Source organism: Thalassophryne amazonica, chromosome 9 (genome assembly GCF_902500255.1).
Source record: "Thalassophryne amazonica chromosome 9, fThaAma1.1, whole genome shotgun sequence".
NCBI classification, from domain to species: domain Eukaryota; kingdom Metazoa; phylum Chordata; class Actinopteri; order Batrachoidiformes; family Batrachoididae; genus Thalassophryne; species Thalassophryne amazonica.
The window spans coordinates 82,445,276-82,466,127 of NC_047111.1; the positions used below are offsets into that span (position 1 = coordinate 82,445,276).

Sequence of the window (20,852 nt, forward strand, 5' to 3'; positions counted from 1 at the left end):
ACTCAATCAGTTGGTGTTGGCAGCAACTCAAAAACCCGCTAAACAGTGGCCTCTGCTGGGCAGTTCAGGAATGTGCATCTGCATGAAACTATAACTTTCACATTTAAAGGCTGCATTGCAGATGCTGTACGCGTACTAGAATGTATGTTGCTTGTCTGACTACTAATTCACGAAATCATGGGAACAAACAGCTAAGCAACCAGTTGTCCAAATAATTTTGGACCACACAGGAAAAGGTGCTAACCAAAACATTATCTGACCAATCGGATAGGGGGCGCCAACTGTCACTTTTCTGCTTGCCTACAAGTTGTCACGGAGGGCACACGTTACCCTTGGGTGCTGCTTTTGCGTATTAAAGCAAGATGGCAGCTGTTGTTGAGAGTGTTGTCAAATTGTAAGTATTGAACTTTCGTTTATATCCATTCTCGGCTGTGACACAGTCACACCACAAATGCTGTGTCATCACTGCGCTGATAGCTAGCTTAGCACCGTTGCCACCGGCTTATGTGCGTTTGTCCATATCCTGGAAGTTTAGCAGACACACACGCATGAGAGGTTTTCTCATACATAAATCAAAAATAGGTCCCATAGAACAAACTTCGATTCGTGTGATGTTTATTACAACTTGTTGTGTGTTTTTAGTCGAAGAGCTACGATGCTAACGTCAGGCTAACGGGCTAAAGAGTTAGCTCAAACTGCAACTTCAGAATGAATGAAAAATTAACCGCTTAGTTTTTCTGACTATGGTTGTAAGAAACACACTCTGGGTTCACCTTATTGTAACTTACACAGACTAAAATTATTTAAAGTTTATTTTTGCCGTTTCTGTGCTAAAAGGTGCTGTCATTTCCGTCATGTGATTAATGGAACTGTCTCCACATCCGGGTACTTGAATTAAATAGCCATACAAAACACACGACCAAAATACTAATGTGTATTTTATTAATACCTAATGTTTTTATTTAATGACTAATTAATGCATACAAATTAATACTTATTTTTTAAAGCAGTGGCACTCTATGAAAGCAAATCAGACTTAATTTTGGTGTGTAAAACGAGAACAACCAGGCAGTGTTGGTGGCCAAGAGGTTAAAAGAAAAGAAAAATTTAAATAATTGTATGATTGGGTTGGTAGATTATAATATTGACAGCCCATATGAGAAGTTGTGGGAATGTGTGATCATTTATGTTAAAGGTATGAGCGTTTTTGTATGGCTGGTCTAAAGCCACCAACAGTTTGTCATTCCTTCTGCTACAATAGCGATGTGTGACGTCTCATGGGCATAGCGGTTCAACACTCCACCGGTGTCGCCCTTCAGTATAGAAGGGGAAAGATACTAGAGGTCTCAAACTCGTTCTAGAAAGGGCTGAGAGGGTGCAGGTTTTCTTTGCATCCACTGACTCCACCAGGTGATTTCACTGATTAATATCACTTTGAGCAGGTGGAATCAGTTAATCAGTGAAATCACCTAGTGGAGTGGGTGGTTGCAAAGAAAACCTGCACCCTCTCTGCCCTTTCTGGAATCAGCTTGAGACTTCTGTACAGTTAGACAAAGATTGGTAAAGATGCTGTTTTTCTAATGTACACGTCATCTAGTGCACGCATGGTGTCTCACGGCATCTCCGCTCCACACGCAGAACTGAGTACCAGTAATTTTAACTTTTTTTTTTCTTTGTGCATCATGAGATAATGTCATTGTGCAGCCAGGATCACCTGGCGTCTGTGGTAAATGAGGCTTTAAGGTGCTGCGACGTTTTCAGCTCGTAGCAAAAAAATCAGAGGCGGGGGGGGCTTGGGTGACTGATCTAACGGGAGAGTAGCACAAAGTGCGAGAGGGACTTTTCTTCATCCACGACAAGGGTTTGTTTTCTGCAGTACATGTTGATGAATCCACTATAGCTAACAGGTAAGACTTTATTGTGTGTGTGAATTTACACCACATGAGGACCACAGCTTTCAGCCAATTAATGCCAATCGACGTATTTCGACTTATGAGAAAGCCTGTAAAAATCCATAAATTAGCCGCATCATTGTTTAAGCTGCAGTATTAAAACGTGTGAAACAAGTAGCGGCTTATAGGTATTTACATCAGCGTGTGTTCGCTATGTGTAGCTTTCTGTGCCCATGCTATGTCACAGCATTCCGCAAGTGATCCAGTGGATTTTTTTTCCTGATTGGTTAAAATTGTGTCAATGGCGGCATTTATGAAATCGTCTGATGGCAGCTATTTCAGTTGTAAGAGCTCCTTATTTTCATTTATACGCATCAATCATTAGTTTATAGCACAGTCTATCTTCCCAGGTGTATTTTATCGGTGAGTTTACTTTTTCTTTAAGGGTGCTTGCTACCAGTGGGAAAGGTTCCCGGTTCAAACCCCATCCGTACCCATTCTCCACGTAATGTGGAGTTGTGTCAAGTTTTGCATCCAGCATAAAACTTGTGCCAAATCAACAAGGCAACCCCAAAACAAGGAATTAGCTGAAGGGGCTTGTGTACAAGACATAAGAATAATTGTCACTATGTCCACATTATCAGATGAAGTGACTTGTAATTTTGTGTGTGTTTTAAATTGGTTGTTATATTAAACCACTAATTGCTATTACTATGTAACCCATTGTGCCTCATTCTCAAACAGTGCACGCAAATCTGTGCCTAAAAGGTGCAGGTTTTCCTTCCTCACACCATGCACAGGTGCCAGTGATGAAGGCCTGGTTGTCCTAGAAAATATAACAACACATTTATTACCAGTTACCAGTTGAGGTAGTTCATTTAGTTTACAATGGACTATATGAGAACGTTCATATTGCAATGTTAACATTTTTGACTTTTAACTTTGTTGTTTATTTTCTAATAATTGATTGGTCACTTGCAACAATTTTTGAATGGCATCACATTGGCATCAGTAATTGATTTAAATTTCTGAATTGGTGGCATATTAAAGGACATGCAAGTTATATGAAATATTGTTTAGCAGAATTAACTTACAGCAGCAGTGTTATTACCATTTAAATAAAATTATGTTCTGATTGAATTGCACTCATTAATTACATAAAACACAAACAACAGTGTGTCTAACCACTTGCATGAAATCAGTTTGATTTATTTAATTATTATTATTTGGCATTCAAGATGGCACAGTATGAATACATTTCCTCTGGGTGACACTTCTTTAAGGATCATCACTTTCTCTTATTCCTTGAACAAGTGCCACTTAATTATGTTACCTTCTCCTCTTGTTTATTTTTTTATTCTTGTCTGTGATTCCTTTTTTTGTCCTCAACTTTGATCTCAGAACGGACTGAACCTCAAGGCACAAAGCATTCAGCATTCACTGTCAGTCCAGGTTTTTTTTTTTTTTAACATTTCACTGTGGGTAACGTGCTTTGGAAAAGAATGCCTTTATTTGCTTCCACCTGCTCATAGCACACCAAACGGATGTCCCTGTATAGTGAAATAGAGGTGTGTCAGTATGTACATTCCAAACTGCAGACCTGTCAGTTTAGAATGATTCTGATTCATAAACGTACATACTTTTGTGAGAACAAAATTGGCTGGTAAGCAGGTCATGAATCCGGCAGTTAGTTTGTGCTTGCACTTATTTTGTGCAGAGAGTAAGAACAAATTTCTACGCATACGAGGTCTGTGATAAAAGTAACGGACCTTATTATTTTTTTCAAAAACCATATGGATTTGAATCACGTGTGATTACATCAGACATGCTTGAACCCTCGTGGGCATGCAAGAGTTTTTTCACGCCTGTCGGTTACGTCATTCATCTATGGGCAGTCTTTGAGTGAGGAGTGGCCTACCCTCTCGTCGTTTTTTCATTGTTTAGGAATGGCTCAGAGACTGCTGCTTTGTTTGATCAAAATTTTTTCAAAAACTGTAAGGCACAACTGAGTGGACACCATTCGATAAATTCAGCTGGTTTTCGGTAAAAATTTTAACGGCTGATGAGAGATTTTGGTCTGTAGTGTCGCTGTAAGGACGGCCCACAGTGCCTGACGGCGATCTGCGCTACGAGGCGGCAGCGTCTTGCAGTTTCAAGTTGAAAACTTCCACATTTCAGGCTCTGTTGACCCAGTAAGTCGTCAGAGAACAGAGAACTTTCAGAAGAAGTCGGCATGAGGAGTTTATTCGGACATTGCATTGTTAACGGACATTTTGTAATGAAAGAACGTGCGTGCAGATTCGCATGTCGGGCTGGACCCGACTGCGGGGGTTCGCGACAGAAAAAACACCTCCGTTGGAAACCTTAACAGGCAAGTTGGAACATGCCCAAGCTGTTAAACAATTTCTCAGTTACTCACTTGTTGAAAGCCATCAAAAGCCGCCTGAATTTTACAAATGGTTTTCAACACGGAGGTGTTTTTCCTGTCGCGGCGCACACAGATTCGCCGAGTCGTCACAGAAACGACTTGGCAAATTTGTGCGCACGTCTTTCATTAAAAAATGTCCTTAAACAGTGGAATGTCCGCATAAAGTCCTCATGCCGGCCTCTTCTGAATCTTCTCTGTTCTCTCATGACGTCCTGGGTGAATTAAGCCTTAAATTAGGATGTTTTCTGGTCGAAACAGGCCGACGACGGCGCCTGCGCGACGTCCCGCTCCGTGGGAAGTCCTTACACCGACAAACACCCCATAATCAGCGGTTAAACTTTTCACCGAAAACCAGCTTAATTTCTCGAATAGTGTCCACTCGGATATCCCTCACAGGTCTAGAAAAAATGTTGATAAAGCAACGCACGCCATCCGCAGCGGCTATTCAGACAGAGATTCCGACGGGCGGGGTGGAGCACTCCTCACTCAAGGCCTGCCCACAGGCGAATGACGTCACCGACACGCGTGAAAAAACTCACGCATGCGCACGAGGGTTCAAGCATGTCTGATGTAAAAACATATGAATCAAATCCATTTATTTAAAAAAAAAAATAAAAAGGACCACTTTTTTCATCACAGACCTCGTATATTAGTGAATGAGGTCCATTGTTGTTTAACCCTCTGGGGTCCGAGGGCATTTTTTGGACGGTTCACTCGCCTGACATAAATGTTTTATTATTGCTGTTAACAGCTCTCCCTGCATCCCACAATCAAGTTTTATGTCTCTTTTTTTCAGGACGTGTACTTTCAGAATATATATGTTTTTGTTGTGTTTTATATGTGTAATAAAGGTTTACAATCAAAAATAGGAAAGGAAAAAATAAAGCGAAAAATAATTTTCCACGCACATTTATTTAAAACACACAGCAAACTATAATAAACTGTTTTGACACTTTATAAAGGTAATTTGAGGTCTTGTGTGAAAGACTGTACAACAAAAAGGTTCACACAATAAACACAAATGCACATTTTGAACAATATATACAAAATGGTCTATGCATTTTGTTATTTTGATATGGTAAACAGTGCTTTACGCAGAGAAAGCAACAGAGTTATCCAGTAACATTCACATGCAAACTAGTGGAGCAATCCTGATAGTTACACACTCTTTGTTTGAGCACATGAGATTGTCATCAGTGGCCCTCCGTCTGCTCACTTTGACTGATCGCTGATGGCGCAGGGCGCATTGGAATAGTATGTACTCATTGAAGCACCCAGGGGGCTATTCAAACAGGCCAACTAGTAACATATCACTCCTGAATAGATCTGCAACAAATGATTATTTGGATCATCGATGAATCTGATGGGGTTTCCACACGATTAATTGATTAATCGGATTAGCAGGGAAAACTTAAAATACTTGAAAATCAACGAATCATCAAATGTCCCTTGGCTGTTGAAATATAAAATAATAAAGAATAAAACAGTTTATAATAAAGAACAAAAATAATTATTTCAAATGGCATTGCTTTATCAAAGTGCTGAGTTGCCATAAAATAACATTGAAACATATAAATGTTATAAAATATATGGTGAAAGAGGTATTTTTGTTGCTGCAAATGAGCAATTAGCATAACCAGTTAACCATAAAACCTAAATCAAAAACTGTAGCCTGACTCATTATATGTGCAACATTCTCTGTATAACTTGTAAACTATGTGGTCATTTCACACTGACACATGTCTCTTTCTCTAAAATTGTATTGTGCCATTATTAGTTATTACCTCCGCCAAGGAGGTTATGTTTTCGGTCGCGTTTGTCTGTCTGTCTGTCAGCAGGATAACTCAAAACGTTTTGAACAGATTTTGTTGAAATTTTGTGGAGAGGTTGGAAATGACAAGAGGAACAAGTGATTAAATTTTAGTGGTGATCCGGATCACGATCCGGATCCCGATGCTGACGCATAGAATGTCTATGGCATTTGCAATGTTAAAAGTTAGCATTAAGCAGTTGCAGCTGTCATCACGTTCGGGTGCATTTGTTTTCAAATTGTAATATTTCTTAAATTTATTTTTGTTGAAATTTTGTGGAGTGGTTGGAAATGACAAGAGGAACAAGTGATTAAATTTTAGTGGTGATCCGGATCACGATCCGGATCCCGATGCTGACGCGTTAGAATGTCTATAGCATTTGCAATGTTAAAAGTTAGCATTAAGCAGTTGCAGCTGTCATCACGTTCGGGTGCATTTGTTTTCAAATAGTAATATTTCTTAAATTTATTTTTGTTTATATTTTAATAATCTAATGCTTATTATATACAATTTTAGAGAAAGAGACAAAAAGATCACTGTGCCAAGGAGGGAATCTCTTTAGGGTCAGTGACCCTATGGCCTTGTTTAGAGAAGTGTTTCATAAATGTTAAAAAATTCATATATTTGCAGTTTAGTTGAATAATAAATGTAATTTTGTCTCATTTGTTTTTGTCTATAAGCACATGCAATATCAATATCAGTGCTCAGATGACAGTAGCTTCTGGGAAAGGTGCAGGTTGCAATAAACTGTGATGCCAAGTGCTAAGGATACATGCTATCCAGTCACAGCAGATGAAACTTTTTTTTTACTACTGAGCAAACATCATTGTTAGACTTTTATTTAGGTTTAGTGATTCCACGGCGTGTTGATGTTATGGCGTCAGTGACCCCATGGCCTTGGCGGAGGTTTGCACTCTGAGTGCTTCTAGTTAGTACTATTATTACTGTTGCTGTTATTGTTAATATATAAATAAAATAAATTAAAAATATTATAATTTGTAATACATTTGACTATTTTACGACAACAAACGCTGAGCCATTAATTATTATACAGAAAACAAATACACAAACATGCTGAAATGCCAGCAGCTTAAAGCTCATTTCAATTTATTTCCATTTATATAGCACCAGATCTCAACAGAGTTGCCTCAGAGTGCTTCACACAGGTAAGGTCTAACCTTACCAACCCCCAGAGCAACAGTGGTAAGGAAAAACTCCCTCTGAGGAAGAAACCTCAAGCAGACCAGACTCAAAGGGGTGACCCTCTGCTTGGGCCATGCTACAAACATAAATTACAGAACAATTCACGGACAAATATACAAGAAATGCTATTGGCGCACAGGACAGGAGGATCACCAACATGAATACAACTCCCATCTCTGGATGGAGCTGCACCTTAAACAGAGAGAAAAAAAACAGAATCAGGCATCAGAAAGACAAAAAAAAAATACTGTATAATTTGCCAGCATTAAACAACAAGAAAACAGAGAAATACTAAGGTGATTGCCGGCCACTAGCCCTAAACTTCACTAAAAGACCCAGAATTTAGGTAAAGTTGAGGCCGCAGCCCGCTCCAATTACTAATAAATGAATTAAGAGTAAAAAGCATAAAACAAAACTTATGCTAGCCATATGAAAGGGAAAATAAGTGCATCTTAAGTCTGGACTTGAAAGTCTCCACAGAATCTGACTGTTTTATTGATGCAGGGAGACCATTCCACAGAACAGGGGGCACGATAAGAGAAAGCTCTGTGACCCGCAGACTTCTTATTCACCTTAGGGACACAAAGTAGTCCTGCACCCTGAGAACTTAAAGCCCGGGCCGGTATGTAAGGTTTAATTAGGTCAGCTAGGTAGGGAGGTGCCAGTCCATGAATAATTTTATAGGTTAGTGACAGAACCTTAAAATCTGATCTCACTGGGACAGGAAGCCAGTGAAGGGATGCCAAAATGGGTGTAATGTGGTCGAACTTTCTGCTTCGTGTCAAAAGTCTGGCTGCAGCATTTTGAACCAATTGGAGACCCCTAATGCTAGACTGTAGTAAACCAGAAAATAGAACATTGCAGTAGTCCAATCTAGAAGAGATAAATGCATGGATCAGGGTCTCAGCATCAGCCAGACAGGATGGGACAAATCTTCTCTATATTTCGCAGGTGGAAGAAAGCAGTCCTAGTAATATTTCTAATGTGGAGGCCAAAGGACAATGAAGGATCTAAAATTACGCCAAGGTTCCTCACTTTGTCAGTGTGATGTATGACACATGAGCCGAGGCTGAGTGTTAACTGGTCAAATTGATGCCGATGTCTCACTGGACCAAGAACCATCATTTCAGTCTTATCAGAGTTTAAAAGTGGGAAGTGTCTAGACATCCAACTTCTAACTGCTGCAAGGCAATCTTCTAAGGATTTTATGTGAACGAGATTACCAGCAGTTATCGGCATGTATAACTGAGTATCATCTGCATAGCAGTGAAAGGTAATCCCAAAACGCTGTCATATGTGCCCAAGAGGTGCTATATAAAGGGAGAAAAGCAGGGGGCCTAAGACAGACCCCTGTGGAACCCCAAATTTCATGTCACTAAGGTTAGAGTTAGTGTTACTGTACAAAACACAGTGAGAACGACTGGTCAAGTATGACGCCATGCAAGGGCACTCCCAGTAATCCCAAAATGATTTTCCAGCCTATCAAGTAGAATATGATGATCCACTGTATCAAATGCAGCACTGAGATCTAACAGCAACAGAACCATAGTGGTGTCCGAATCCATTGTAAGCAGAAGATCATTTACCACTTTAGTGAGAGCCGTCTCTGTGGAATGATATTTTCTAAAAGCAGACTGCAGTGGCTCAAAGAGATTATTCTCAGTAAGATAGTCTATGAGCTGCCGTGACACCACTTTTTCCAGAATTGTAGAGAAAAATGATAGATTTGATATCGGCCGATAGTTTGTCAATACACTAGGGTCAAGATTAGGTTTCTTAAGTAATGGTTTAATCCCTGCAGATTTGAAACATTTAGGAACAGATCCAGAAGTTAAAGAAAGATTAATAATTTCCAGCACAGTCGGCCCAAGAGTGGGCCACAGGTCCTTAAACAGTTTTGTTGGTATAGGATCAAATAAACAGGATGTGCTTTTTGTTGACATTACGAGTTTTGTCAGCATGCCTAGTGAGATACTGTCACATTCTGTAAATCTAGGTAATGCCTCATTAGTGGCGCCCACATCAATAGCAGGGTGTAGTGGCTGGATTAAGGCATGTTTATGTTTAACCTGATGTCTTCTATTTTCTTAAAGTAATCCAGGAAATCTTGTGCTGTAAAAGGAGAGCAAACTACAGGTGGTTGTCCATGCAAAAGTGTTGCCACTGTGTTGAACAAGAACTTTGAGTTATGCTTGTTTTTGTTGATCAAATCAGAGTAGTAAGTCCGCTTTGTAGCCAATAATGCATGCTTATAGTCTAAGATAGCATCACGCCACACAAGGTGAAATACTTCTGACTTTGAATGGCGCCATTTCCGTTCTAGACCTCTTGCTTTATGCTTGAGGTCACGCAGATAATCATTGAACCAAGGTGGCTGTGATTTGGGGGAGCGCGGTTTTAATACAGGTAGTGCAATCATGTCGAGTGTAGTTTTGAGCACTGAGTTTAAACTATCCACAAGTCTGTCTACTGACTGGGTATTTGTCATATGTGAAGCTAAGAGATCAGGCACTCTAGTTTCGAGTTCAGTCTTAGTTGAGGAGTTGATGCATCACTGTAATGATATATAAGGTTGTTGTTCCACTAAACACGGCAGCAAAACTGTAAACTTAATAAGTGAGTGATCAGACACCACTGATGTAAGAGGCATGATGTCAATATTCGTGACAGCAATACCACGTGCGAGAACCAGATCCAGGGTATTTCCACTAATGTGCGTCGAATCCCGAATGCATTGCCGAAGTCCTAATGCATCCACAATTTCCATAAATGATTTGCAGAGGGGATCAAAAGGCTTATTTATATGAATGTTAAAGTCACCGATGATCAGAATGTTATCTACACTAGTTGACAAGTTAGAGATGAACGCACCAAATTCATCTAAAAATTCAGAATATGGGCCAGGAGGCCTATATACAGTGACAGAGTAATACGACTGATTTTTATTCTTCTGACCTTGGCAATGTGTAATATCCTGAGCAGAGCGGAGAATCAGATGCTCAGACGAGTGATATTTGTAACCCCCAACAGCTAATAAGCTAAACCTAGATTTATAAATAAGAGCAACACCCCTGCCTTGCTTCGCATTACGAGGGACGTGACTAAATGTATATGCTGGTGGGCAGGCCTCATTTAAGGGGAGGACAGCTGTAGGTTTAAGCCAGGTTTCACATAGCCCAATCATATCTAAGTGATGATCAATAATTAGATCATTGATCAACAATGATTTTGAGGACAGTGATCTTATGTTAATGAGACCCAGTCTAAGGACCTCAGTGGGGTTGACAGTTGAACTATTTGGGTTTAGGGGTGGTTCCAGAGTAGCATATATAAGATGCCTAGAAGTAGGTTTAGGTTTAAGACATTCCACGCACGTTGTAGGTAGCAGACACGAAATCTTTGCTATTGCTGGAACAACCACTGGGCCATCCTCAATTTCAACATCATCCATTATAGTAATGGGTATTAAGTTTGGAAAGCATATCCCTCTATGATTTTTATGGACACGACTACGGACGCAGGCCACAGTCTCAACTTGTTGAAATTCCCTCACTGGCAAATAAACTGCACTGTCACCATAGTGGATTTTCTGCACTAAATTCCCCACTAAGCTAATGGATTCCACACCCACATTTGTCATAAGCCTTGCAGGGTCTCTAATCACCTGCTCCATGGCCTGCTGTAGATTCCTAATGTTACCCTCCCTGTAGAGCTCTGTCTATGTTCACAGACAAGATGGCAGCGCCTTTCCCAGTAGGGTGGAGGCCGTCCTACATCAGCAAGCCATGGCGGCCCCAGAACGAAGGCCAGTTATCAATAAAGCTAAAACCTTGCTGTCTACAAAACTGGGCCAGCCACCTATTTAACAATGTCAGCCTGCTAAATGCCTCATCAGTACCCCGGGAGGGGAGGGGACCAGAGACTATTAATCGATGCCGACACATCTTTCTGGCAAGGTCACAAGTCCTCTTTATGTCCATTTTTGTGACCTCTGAGTGCTTCATCCTGATATCATTGGTGCCAACGTGAATAACTATGTGACTATATCTCATGTCGTGTTCCTTCGTCTGTCTTCCCTTCTGCAGCGTCAGCACCCTAAGATGAGATGCAATATCTGGAGCTCTGGCCCCAGGAATACATTTAACGTCAGCCGGCATCTGTAACCTGACTTTGCGGGTGATAGAATCCCCTATCACTAAAGTCCGGTATTTCGGCATGGAGACAGGAGTGGAAGTCACTTGTGGGTTCAGAGAATTCACATCTGGCAAACCCAAGGGGGAGAACCGATTCACAGTTAGCACTGGCGAGTGTGATCGGGGTGCCACAACCGGGCAACAAGCCCTACGGGGCTTCCTCTGCCTAGCCACAGACCGAAAGCCGTCCTCCACAGCTGGCGTTTCGTAGCTGATGCTAATGGGCTTGCTAGCCAGCCCAACACTAACCTCATCTGGAGTGCCCGTAACATCTAACTCCACTGCGCTAAGAAGCTGCTCTAACTTACGGACACGGCTCTCTGAGAGCCACCCTATCTTCCAACATCATGGAGGATTTACGGAGGGTGTAAAGTAGAATTAGTAGTGTACTTTGTGCACTAAGAAATTCAAGAATGTAGCCAAGCAAACACGAGCTAACCAATAATGGATAAGCTAACCACTCCCAAGGCTCACACAGACGCAAATAAATGAATTAAAATTCACAGCAGTTACACTGAAAATCTAACAGAAGTATTAAACAGGTAAAAAAGCAGCAGCTATAAAATACACCAAACAGTTAATTAACTAACAAGAGTGTAAAAAAAATTAAATCAAAAAATGATGATGGGGGTCCGAAATGGCTAACGCAAGCTAACCGCTAGCGAAAATGCTAGCCGCTCCTAAGATTTTACACAGGAGTAAAATAATTACTTAAAATTCACAGCAGTTCAACTGAAAAACGAACAGAAGTATTAAACGGGTAGAAAAGAAACAGCTATTAAAGTAACAATGGAGAGGGGAGGGGTCGACCTAGCTAGCGAATGCTAACCGCTAGTGAATACTAACTGCTAGCAAGTCACAACAGGAGTGTTGCTAAATAACGTTCAGAGTAGATACAATTAATAACCAGAAGAGTGTGTGAAAATGCTAACTTTAACATTGAAAATGCCATAGACATGCTAATGCGTTAGCATCGGCGTTAGTATAAAATACATCTATCAACTGTTTCAGAAGACCTTAACAGGTCAGTTTAACATAAAAAGGTAAATATTTCTCATAGACATATGCTCTTTCGGGTTTTATTGGGGAAAAATTAAGATAAAGCGAAATAAAACAAATGAAACCAACGAAGCAGCAGCTCGAAGCACTCCTTCATTGGTTCAAGATTCAAAGCAAAGCTCGGTTGATTATATGGAAGAAACGAAACATTTGCAGTAACACAGTTATTTAGCAACTAATCGATGACTAAATTAGTTGACAACTATTTTAATAATGGATTTTAATCGATTAACTCGATTAGTTGTTTCAGCTCTACTGAAAACAATCTTTGGCATTTCACGTGGGGTAAATCTGCCCTACGATTGGATTTTGGAAAACCATGTGACAGTGAACCAATTCCGATTGGACACTCACATTGTGCTTGTCATCACACAGCTTCTATGAGGAGTACAAAGATGGTCGATGGCTGGCTCGAAAGTCAGCGGAGTTAACTTTTCAGTAAAAAAAAAAAGTAAGTTTCTATCTCATATCATTAAAAAGTTATTTATAATTTAGTAAAGCTTGGTCTTAGCCATCGTATACGACGGCGTTGGCCCCAGAGGGTTAAACTACTCAACATCACACTTTATGCACAACCCTAACCCTCGAGGTTGAAATTCATTAATTAACTCCTAAACAGCTTGGATGCTGTGATATCCCTCTTTATCTCATGATGACCCCCGTGGTTTGTTATTGGATGCCATATCCTGGAAAAGGAATATGGTACCATATAAACAGCCACTTCATTTTTGATTTGTATATTTCCACATGACACCTCCATGGAAAGAATGAATCTCTCAATAATTTAAACACTTTCATCTCACACAGATGTACTGAGTCCAGGAAGTAATTGAAAGTCTGGATCTAAGTCTTGCTCCAGACACTCCAGCTCCTCACTCGGCTTCTCAAGTGCTGCAGTCAGGGCATGCAGATTCTACAGTATGAGAAGGTGGACCACATCAGTTTTTGTGTTTGTTGTAGTGCTTCTGACATTAGCCACCACTTCTGAAACAACTTTTGGCTCAGAGGGAGGCTCAAAGATAATGTGATAGATCGGTGTTTAATTTCTCTGAAATGCACAAACACCTAGAAATATGTAACAAAATTTAAAAATTCTGCAATGGTATTGCATACTTCTGGAAGTATTGTGCAATAGCAGAAGTCTGATTTTGGTCTTGGTACACTTGTGGAAGTTTCCAACTTCCCATACTGTGAGGAACATGAAGATCCCATGAGATTTTAGCCCCTTACCATATCGTTAACCTTCGCTATGAAGTTAATATTCTTACAAGGATTAATGTCTGTCTGCTACCATGATATCTCAAAAAGAATGATATTTCAGTAACATTTGGTGGAGTAGGAGTTCCTGGGTTAAGAAAAAGTTGATTAGATTTTTGAGGCAAAATTTTTATTTATTTATTTATTCTTATGCCTCAGTTGGTTTATTTGTTTTTAGTCTTTCTGTTTGGGACAGAAATTGCTTTACTTTGGTAGAAGTGCATTCGTGGTCAGAGTTATTGGGCATTTCTGAATTTTAAGTCCAGGATTTATAATATGTTAATAAGTAGATTCAAATGAGTCTACTTCATATAAACAGAATATTTCATAAACTGTCCAACATTATCGAAAAACAAAACAGAGTGGTCAGCACAGTGGCTTTGTGGTTAACACTAGCTTCACAGCATGAAGGTCCTGAGACCACCTGGTCCACTGTGTGTGGAGTTTGCATGTTTTCTCTGTGTTCATGTGGGTTCTCCCTGGGTGCTCCAGCTTCCTCCCACTGAAGAACACAGGGTAGATGAGTTGGTCACTCTAAATCAGAGGTCTCAAACTCGTTCCAGAAAGGGCCGAAAGGGTGCATTTTTTTTTTTTCTTTCCAACCAACTACTCCACCAGGTGAATTAGACTCACTCACTTTATTGTCACTCGACCTTCACAGGCAGAATGAAATGCAGTTTCTCCAGGTCTTAGCAGCAGCGTTAGAGTATTAAGAAAGTGACAATGTGCATGTTAGTGCAATGTTCACATCACTTAATTAGTCAAATCACCTGGTGGAGTGGGTGGTTGGAAAGAAGACCCGCGCCCTCTCGGCCTTTTCTGGAACGAGTTTGAGACCTCTGCTCTAAATTGACTGTAAATGCTAGTGTGAATGTGTTTGTCTATATGTGGCCCTATGACAGACTGGCATCCTGTCCAGGGTGTATCCCGCCTCTCACTCCATGACCCTTAATTGGAGTATGAATGAACAGATTAGATTAGCTAGAACTTTATTGATCCCTTGGGGAGACTCCCTAAGGGAAATTGAGGTTCCAGCAGCACACAGAGTATCAAAAGTGGAGAAAAAAGGAAAACAGTTTACAAATATAAATACCAGACATACTGATCAATACTCGTTTACAGGCTACTAGTGCTCCTGATTCTCATTCCCAACCTCTGTATTCTTGTTACTCTTCCTCCCCCATGTGAGAATTGGTATAGTCTGATGGACAAAGGAGTTTTTCTGTCTGTTCAGTCTGAACAATGCTTTTACATCGTGAATTAAAAAAAAGACATGAAATGTATGTACACACAATTATTGGCACACTGATGAATTTACAGTAAATCATCACTTTTACAGCCTTTATTTTGAAGGTAATATAATGTTAACGTTCCTGAAAGAGAGCAGTCTGCTCTGCTGTAGCGTGTTTGTGAATGTGATAAAACTACAGCACAAGTGACTGCACTAATGGAAATATAATTGCACTGTTACTGAATGATATTTTTTCCACGATGTCACAATATTCACCTTGTGAGAAGAGGGGACAGAAAATCTTTGTAAAGTCTCAGATTAACTATAGCTGTAATTTGGTTTTTGTCAGGTTGGGGGAGCAATGCTACAGAGACGCTATGGAGCAGTGTCACAACTATAATGCACGGCTCTGCGCTGAGAGGAGTGTGCGAATGCCTTTCCTTGATTCTCAAACTGGTGTTGCCCAGAGCAACTGCTACATTTGGATGGAAAAGAGACACAGGGGACCAGGTAGGATACAAGGTGTTTTACATCTTACTATTAGTTTGTTTTATTTATAATCAAGGAGGTCATGGTGTTTGTCATCTTATGTTTTACTTCGCATAATTGGGGCCACTATTGGCTGTGAGCCTGTCAAATTGTTTAAAGACAAAATTTTGGGGGGTAAAGTGTGTACTTTTATAGTAATAGTCTCTGTGGCTCTTTTTTGTGTGATCAAGTTTTTAATTGCATCAAAAATATGGAAATGCATAATAAACACAGATACGCAAGATAAGGTTTGTTGAACACGAGTACAGTGCCTGTATGACTCATTTCTTTGTTTCGTGGACATTAGCAGTTGACATTTCCATGTACACATTGTCCAGGTATTGGTTATTTGTTTAAAATAGAGAGGTTCTTGAGCAACTATCATTTCATTGTACAGGTACTTAGTGTAATATGATATTGATGTGCAACAAGATAATTATACATGTGAGGGTAGAGAGCTGGTCAGCAATTCCAGGACTAGGATGGAACTCGCGTTGCTCCTCCTGAATCTAGGTTCATCTATCAGTAAATCTCCTCTCTAGTATCCTGGCATAAGCTTTTTCAGGGAGGCTCAGAAGTGTTGATTCTTCTATAATTGGAACACATGATCCATTCTACCCATTTTTTTTTTTTTTTTTTTTTTTTTCCATTTTAAAAAAAATGTTTTTTTAAAGATGGCAACCACCACCCCAGTTTGCCAATCCAGAGGTACTGTCCCAAACTTTCATGCAACATTGTACACGTGTGTCAGCAATAACAGTCGAACAACATCAGCGACTTCAGCATTTCAGGGTGAATTTTGCCCGGTCCGGGTTACTTACCACTGAGGAGTTGTTTTTTTAGCTACCTTAATGAATTCCACCAAGGAGGTGGTGCTGTCCTGTGGGGGCTTTTCTGCATGAGTATGTGTTACCGACATCGCTGCAGTGCATCATCTGGTCTCTCTTCGAACAAAGTTTGAGATGTGTCCTTCTCTGCATCACATCAGACCTGCTCCCATGGGTGTTGCACTCCACCGCCAGTCCTGTTTGTTTCTTAGAAAGTGACAGCATTCAAACTTTTGTCTGCAAATATAATCTTCAGCATCATTTATTAGCAGAATTGCAGATTATTTTCTGTTTTTTTGTTTTTAGATCATTTATTGCATATTGTGTTTCATTATATTTGTGATTTTGGTGGTAATCTAGTTTTTTTGGAAATGTATGTGTACTGACTTTTCTATGTTTGCACCATAATGCCAAAACTAATTCCTCATCGGTGAAACCCCAGCTCAAAGCTGCGCTAGATTCCCATTCTGTTTAAGTCTGAATTGGCTCAGTTTTGGTATCAACCAAAATTCAGAATTTAGGTGTGAGAAGCTGAATTCATGCATCTTCAGACACATCATATGTTTGAATGTTTTAAAAGAACCGAATATCTTTTGTGCAGCATGAGGACCATATTACATATACCACATTCAGTTGACAACTACAAACACTTATAGCTTCCTAAAGGTTGTAGCTAGCTGTAGGTTTCAGTTCCAAGTGGTTCTTAACAAGGCCCGTGTCATGAAATTGCATTACAGATGTAAGTTTATCATTGTGTCACGAAACTGGCATTTTATCTCTTAATGTAGAGTGTTGTCTCTCTTAGGCATGGCTCCAGGGCAGCTCTACACTTACCCATCCAGGAGGTGGAGGAAGAAGCGACGAGTTCATCCTCCAGAGGATCCCCGGCTCATCTTCCCTCCTCTAAAATCAGGTATCGCACAAATTAAATCACATCACATTTTATGCTTGAGTTTAGCATCTCAGTGTAAATTTTATTGAAGATGGTGCTCCATAAAAGGCTTCACATCAAACTTAAACTGGATAGCCATGGCACATATTATAGTCTATATTAATCTTTTATTAGTGACATAAGCTTTTGCTTCTACCTACACCTTTTCGGCCACACAAAAATTTGTTTAGGAGTTTTTTTTGTTTTACGAGATATTTGTTCAGTATGTGTGTGTGTGCTGAATAAATTCAATCAGTCTTATTTTCATGTTACTCAGCCATTCAGAAATATTGTTTTATTTTTTGTGTAATATACTTTAACGCCTAATGTGTGTTTTGTTTCGTTGACAGAGCTAGATTTAGGCTTGAAGAAGGATCCTCTGCTGTCATCAGATGGGAGCAGCCTGGAGGCCCTGTTGAAAGGGGAACCCTTAGACAAGCGAGCGCCCACAGAGCTCCGAACGTCTGAGGACGAGTCCAACCAGAGTGACTACACCGGAAGTGTGAACCCTGTAGCACGGATTAGAAAGGTTCTTTAATAATCAGATCCAGTAAAAAAAAAAAAAAAAATCAAGCCAGAGCACAGTACAGTACACGATTACATGTGTAAATGCCTGGCCACGCCCCCACTGTTTGCCCTATGTTTTCTGTCTAACACTATCCTCTCTTCTGTGTAAATAGAGAATCATTGAGCCGGATGACTTCCTGGATGACTTGGACGATGAAGACTATGAAGAAGACACACCTAAAAAAAGAGGCAAAGGAAAGGGGAAGGTAAATAATTGCCTCTGGTATGAAGACTTTTTCCAAATGTCCATGGCAACTCGTGTGTGTGTGTGTGTGTGTGTGTGTATTGTTGGCTAAATTTGGTGTGATCATCTGTTGTATGTTGGAGATGGAGACAATAAAACAAATGCAGTATTTTGTGCAACATGAGCATGATTGTTGTCCTCCAAATATATATATATATAGGGGTACTTTTATTATTATTAATAATTTATTTATGCATTTTTTAGCTTTTATATGATTTGTCACATTGAAGGACTAACAGGAAAGAGGGCAGAGAGATGGATCAAAGGTAATCCAGCTCAGGAATCATACCTTGGAATGTTGCAGACTGCTTCCTGCAGTATGCACGCACCTGCCAGGATGAGTGCAGGGTTAGACCTCCTTTAATTTCTTGTGGCATGGATTCAGAAAGATGCTGGAAACGTTCCTCAGAGATTTTGGACCATGTTGACATGATAGCGTCACACAGTTCCAGCACCATGACCACCAGCAGTCATACACGTCATACAGGCATACCACATACAGGGCAGGGTGGATCCATGCTCTCATGTTGTTTATGGCAAATTCTGACCCTATCACCTGAATGTTGAAGCAGGAATTGATATTTGTGAAATCAGTCAATGCTTTCTCAATATTCCATTGCCGTATTGTGGTGAGTCTGTGACCACCGTTGTCTGTTTCTTGCCTTTTTAGTTGGCAGGAGTAGCACCCAGTGTGGTCTTCTGATATAGCCCATCTGCTTCAGGCCTCGAGGCATTCAGGGATGATTTTCTGCATGCTTTGTTTATAATGAGCAGTTACTTGAGTTGTTTTTTCTATCACCTCAAACCAGTTTGGCTATTCTTCTTCGACCTCTGCTTTCAACAAAGCAATTTTATGCCAAAGTCATCTTTTTTGACCTGTTGTCTGTAGACCTTAGAGATGTGTGAAAATCTGAGTAGATCAGCAGTTTATGAAATACTCAAACCCACCTACCTGCCTGCCACCAATAAGATGCCATGTTTAAAGTCACTCCAGTCACACTTCTTCCTCATTTAGGGCCCTGTCCCACTGGCATTTAGGAGGATTTGTGTATGGATTGCACACAAAATTGGCCCATATTCGCCAAACATCCGCAGTATCCGTGTAACATGCCTGTATGAGTCGGCCGTCATCAGAACATGTCCGTGATCATCCACAGAGGCACGCATGTCCGCAGCCAGGATTTTTGTGCTGTTCAAAAATCTGGATGCGGATAATATCCGCCTTATATACTCAATTCATACACAATACATACTCACTCTATGCGCTGTATATCTGCCGTTAACCGCTGATATCCGCAACTGATGGGGATTTGGAGCTGATTTGCGGACAATCTGTGAATGCATAACAAACACGTCACGTAAACCCAAAGTATTATATGTGGCAGAAAGGAACATACCTGCCAGTCAGTGCCAGTCCGGCTGTGTGAATCCACAGACGTAGCTGCTGCAATCCAGGAATTTTATTTAACACCAACAAAAGGAAGAGTTGCTGTTTATAGCCACAACTCACGCTGAAGCGTGTTTTTCTGTGACAGTCAAAAAAAAAAAAAAGAAAAAGGAAAAAAAAAAAGAAAAAACACCATCTCACACCCTGAGCTGCTTCCCCCCTCCCGCTCCCCAAACTCATGAACAGTTAACCCTCGCATGACAAAATGAACATTAACTCTGTCATCAACTCTGGCTTCTTTTATGACTGCAATGCAGATGCCGTGCGCGATGCATTCATAATACACCCGTAATACTGCCGTGATAATCTCAATGTGTCAGATCAGTTTCCTCACTACATGCGTTATATAACCGTGATTGTTCATCATATATTCGCTATATATTATTACTATATCCGTAATTCATACTGGGACATTTGTCATTTTTGGCCATTTTTGTTGCGGACGACAACAAACGCCCGTACTTTGTATACTCAATTCTTGCGCAATTAATCCTCTCACCAGTGGGACCGGGCCCTTAGATGTTTTGTTTGAACTTCAGCAGACCCTCTTGACCACACCATTGTGCACTAAGTAAGTTTTATGCCGGATGTGCTTTTTGATGCAACTACAGGTGGCCTTCAGCCGAGGACCTTTCCATTTGGGAGACAAGTGTGTTAATGGGTTATGCCACCAGGTGTGTCTGTTCATGGGAAATGGCAGGGAATGTCTTTACCTGTTTGGCCTCTGAGCAGGACCACAGTTTCACCCGTCAGCTCCTGCTGTTTTATGCAATAACAGAGCTCGGCACTAAGACGTTGGAAAACTGAAGTGAGAACCTTTGTGTTGTTCAGGGTCGAGGAGTGAGCAGTACACGGAAGAAGCTGGATGCAGCAGCACTGGAGGACAGAGACAAGCCCTATGCCTGTGACAGTGAGTCCTGGGGGGGGGGCAACATAGAGCATGTGGTGTCAAGTCAGTTATTTGCTGCAGTGCCTTTTAATATAATCAGACAAGATTTTCAAATTGTTTCCTTTTGTCTTCTCCTTTTTCTATTAATCATTCTCTCCTATGTTTCCTTTTCTTTTTGCACTTGAGACTTTTATAATCTGATCCTTTACAGTGCTGTTGATGTACATTTCTTCTTCCTGTTCTTTCCAGTATTTGTACTGTTTGATGATCTCTTCTTTCATTTTGACTTTGAGCTGTAGTTGCCAGCAGGACAGTGCTGACTGACTGAATCCAGTGGTGGGCACA

At 40.5% G+C, this 20,852-nt stretch overlaps 1 protein-coding gene across 3 annotated transcripts in view; it reads left to right on the forward strand.

Moving 5' to 3' along the window:
* The first annotated feature begins 278 nt into the window (after positions 1-278).
* Positions 279-20,852, forward strand: part of dpf2 (D4, zinc and double PHD fingers family 2) — a 36,581-nt gene continuing 16,007 nt past the window's right edge. For 2 of the 3 annotated variants that reach the window (XM_034178563.1, XM_034178564.1), the window contains exons 1-6: positions 279-394; positions 15,424-15,584; positions 17,235-17,342; positions 17,711-17,889; positions 18,041-18,133; positions 20,450-20,528. In XM_034178563.1, the coding sequence (XP_034034454.1) occupies positions 363-394; positions 15,424-15,584; positions 17,235-17,342; positions 17,711-17,889; positions 18,041-18,133; positions 20,450-20,528 (652 nt within the window). In that variant the 5' untranslated portion in view covers positions 279-362. Of the gene's footprint in view, positions 395-15,423; positions 15,585-17,217; positions 17,343-17,710; positions 17,890-18,040; positions 18,134-20,449; positions 20,529-20,852 lie in introns of those variants that run through there. The other variant, XM_034178565.1, reaches the window with a different exon arrangement.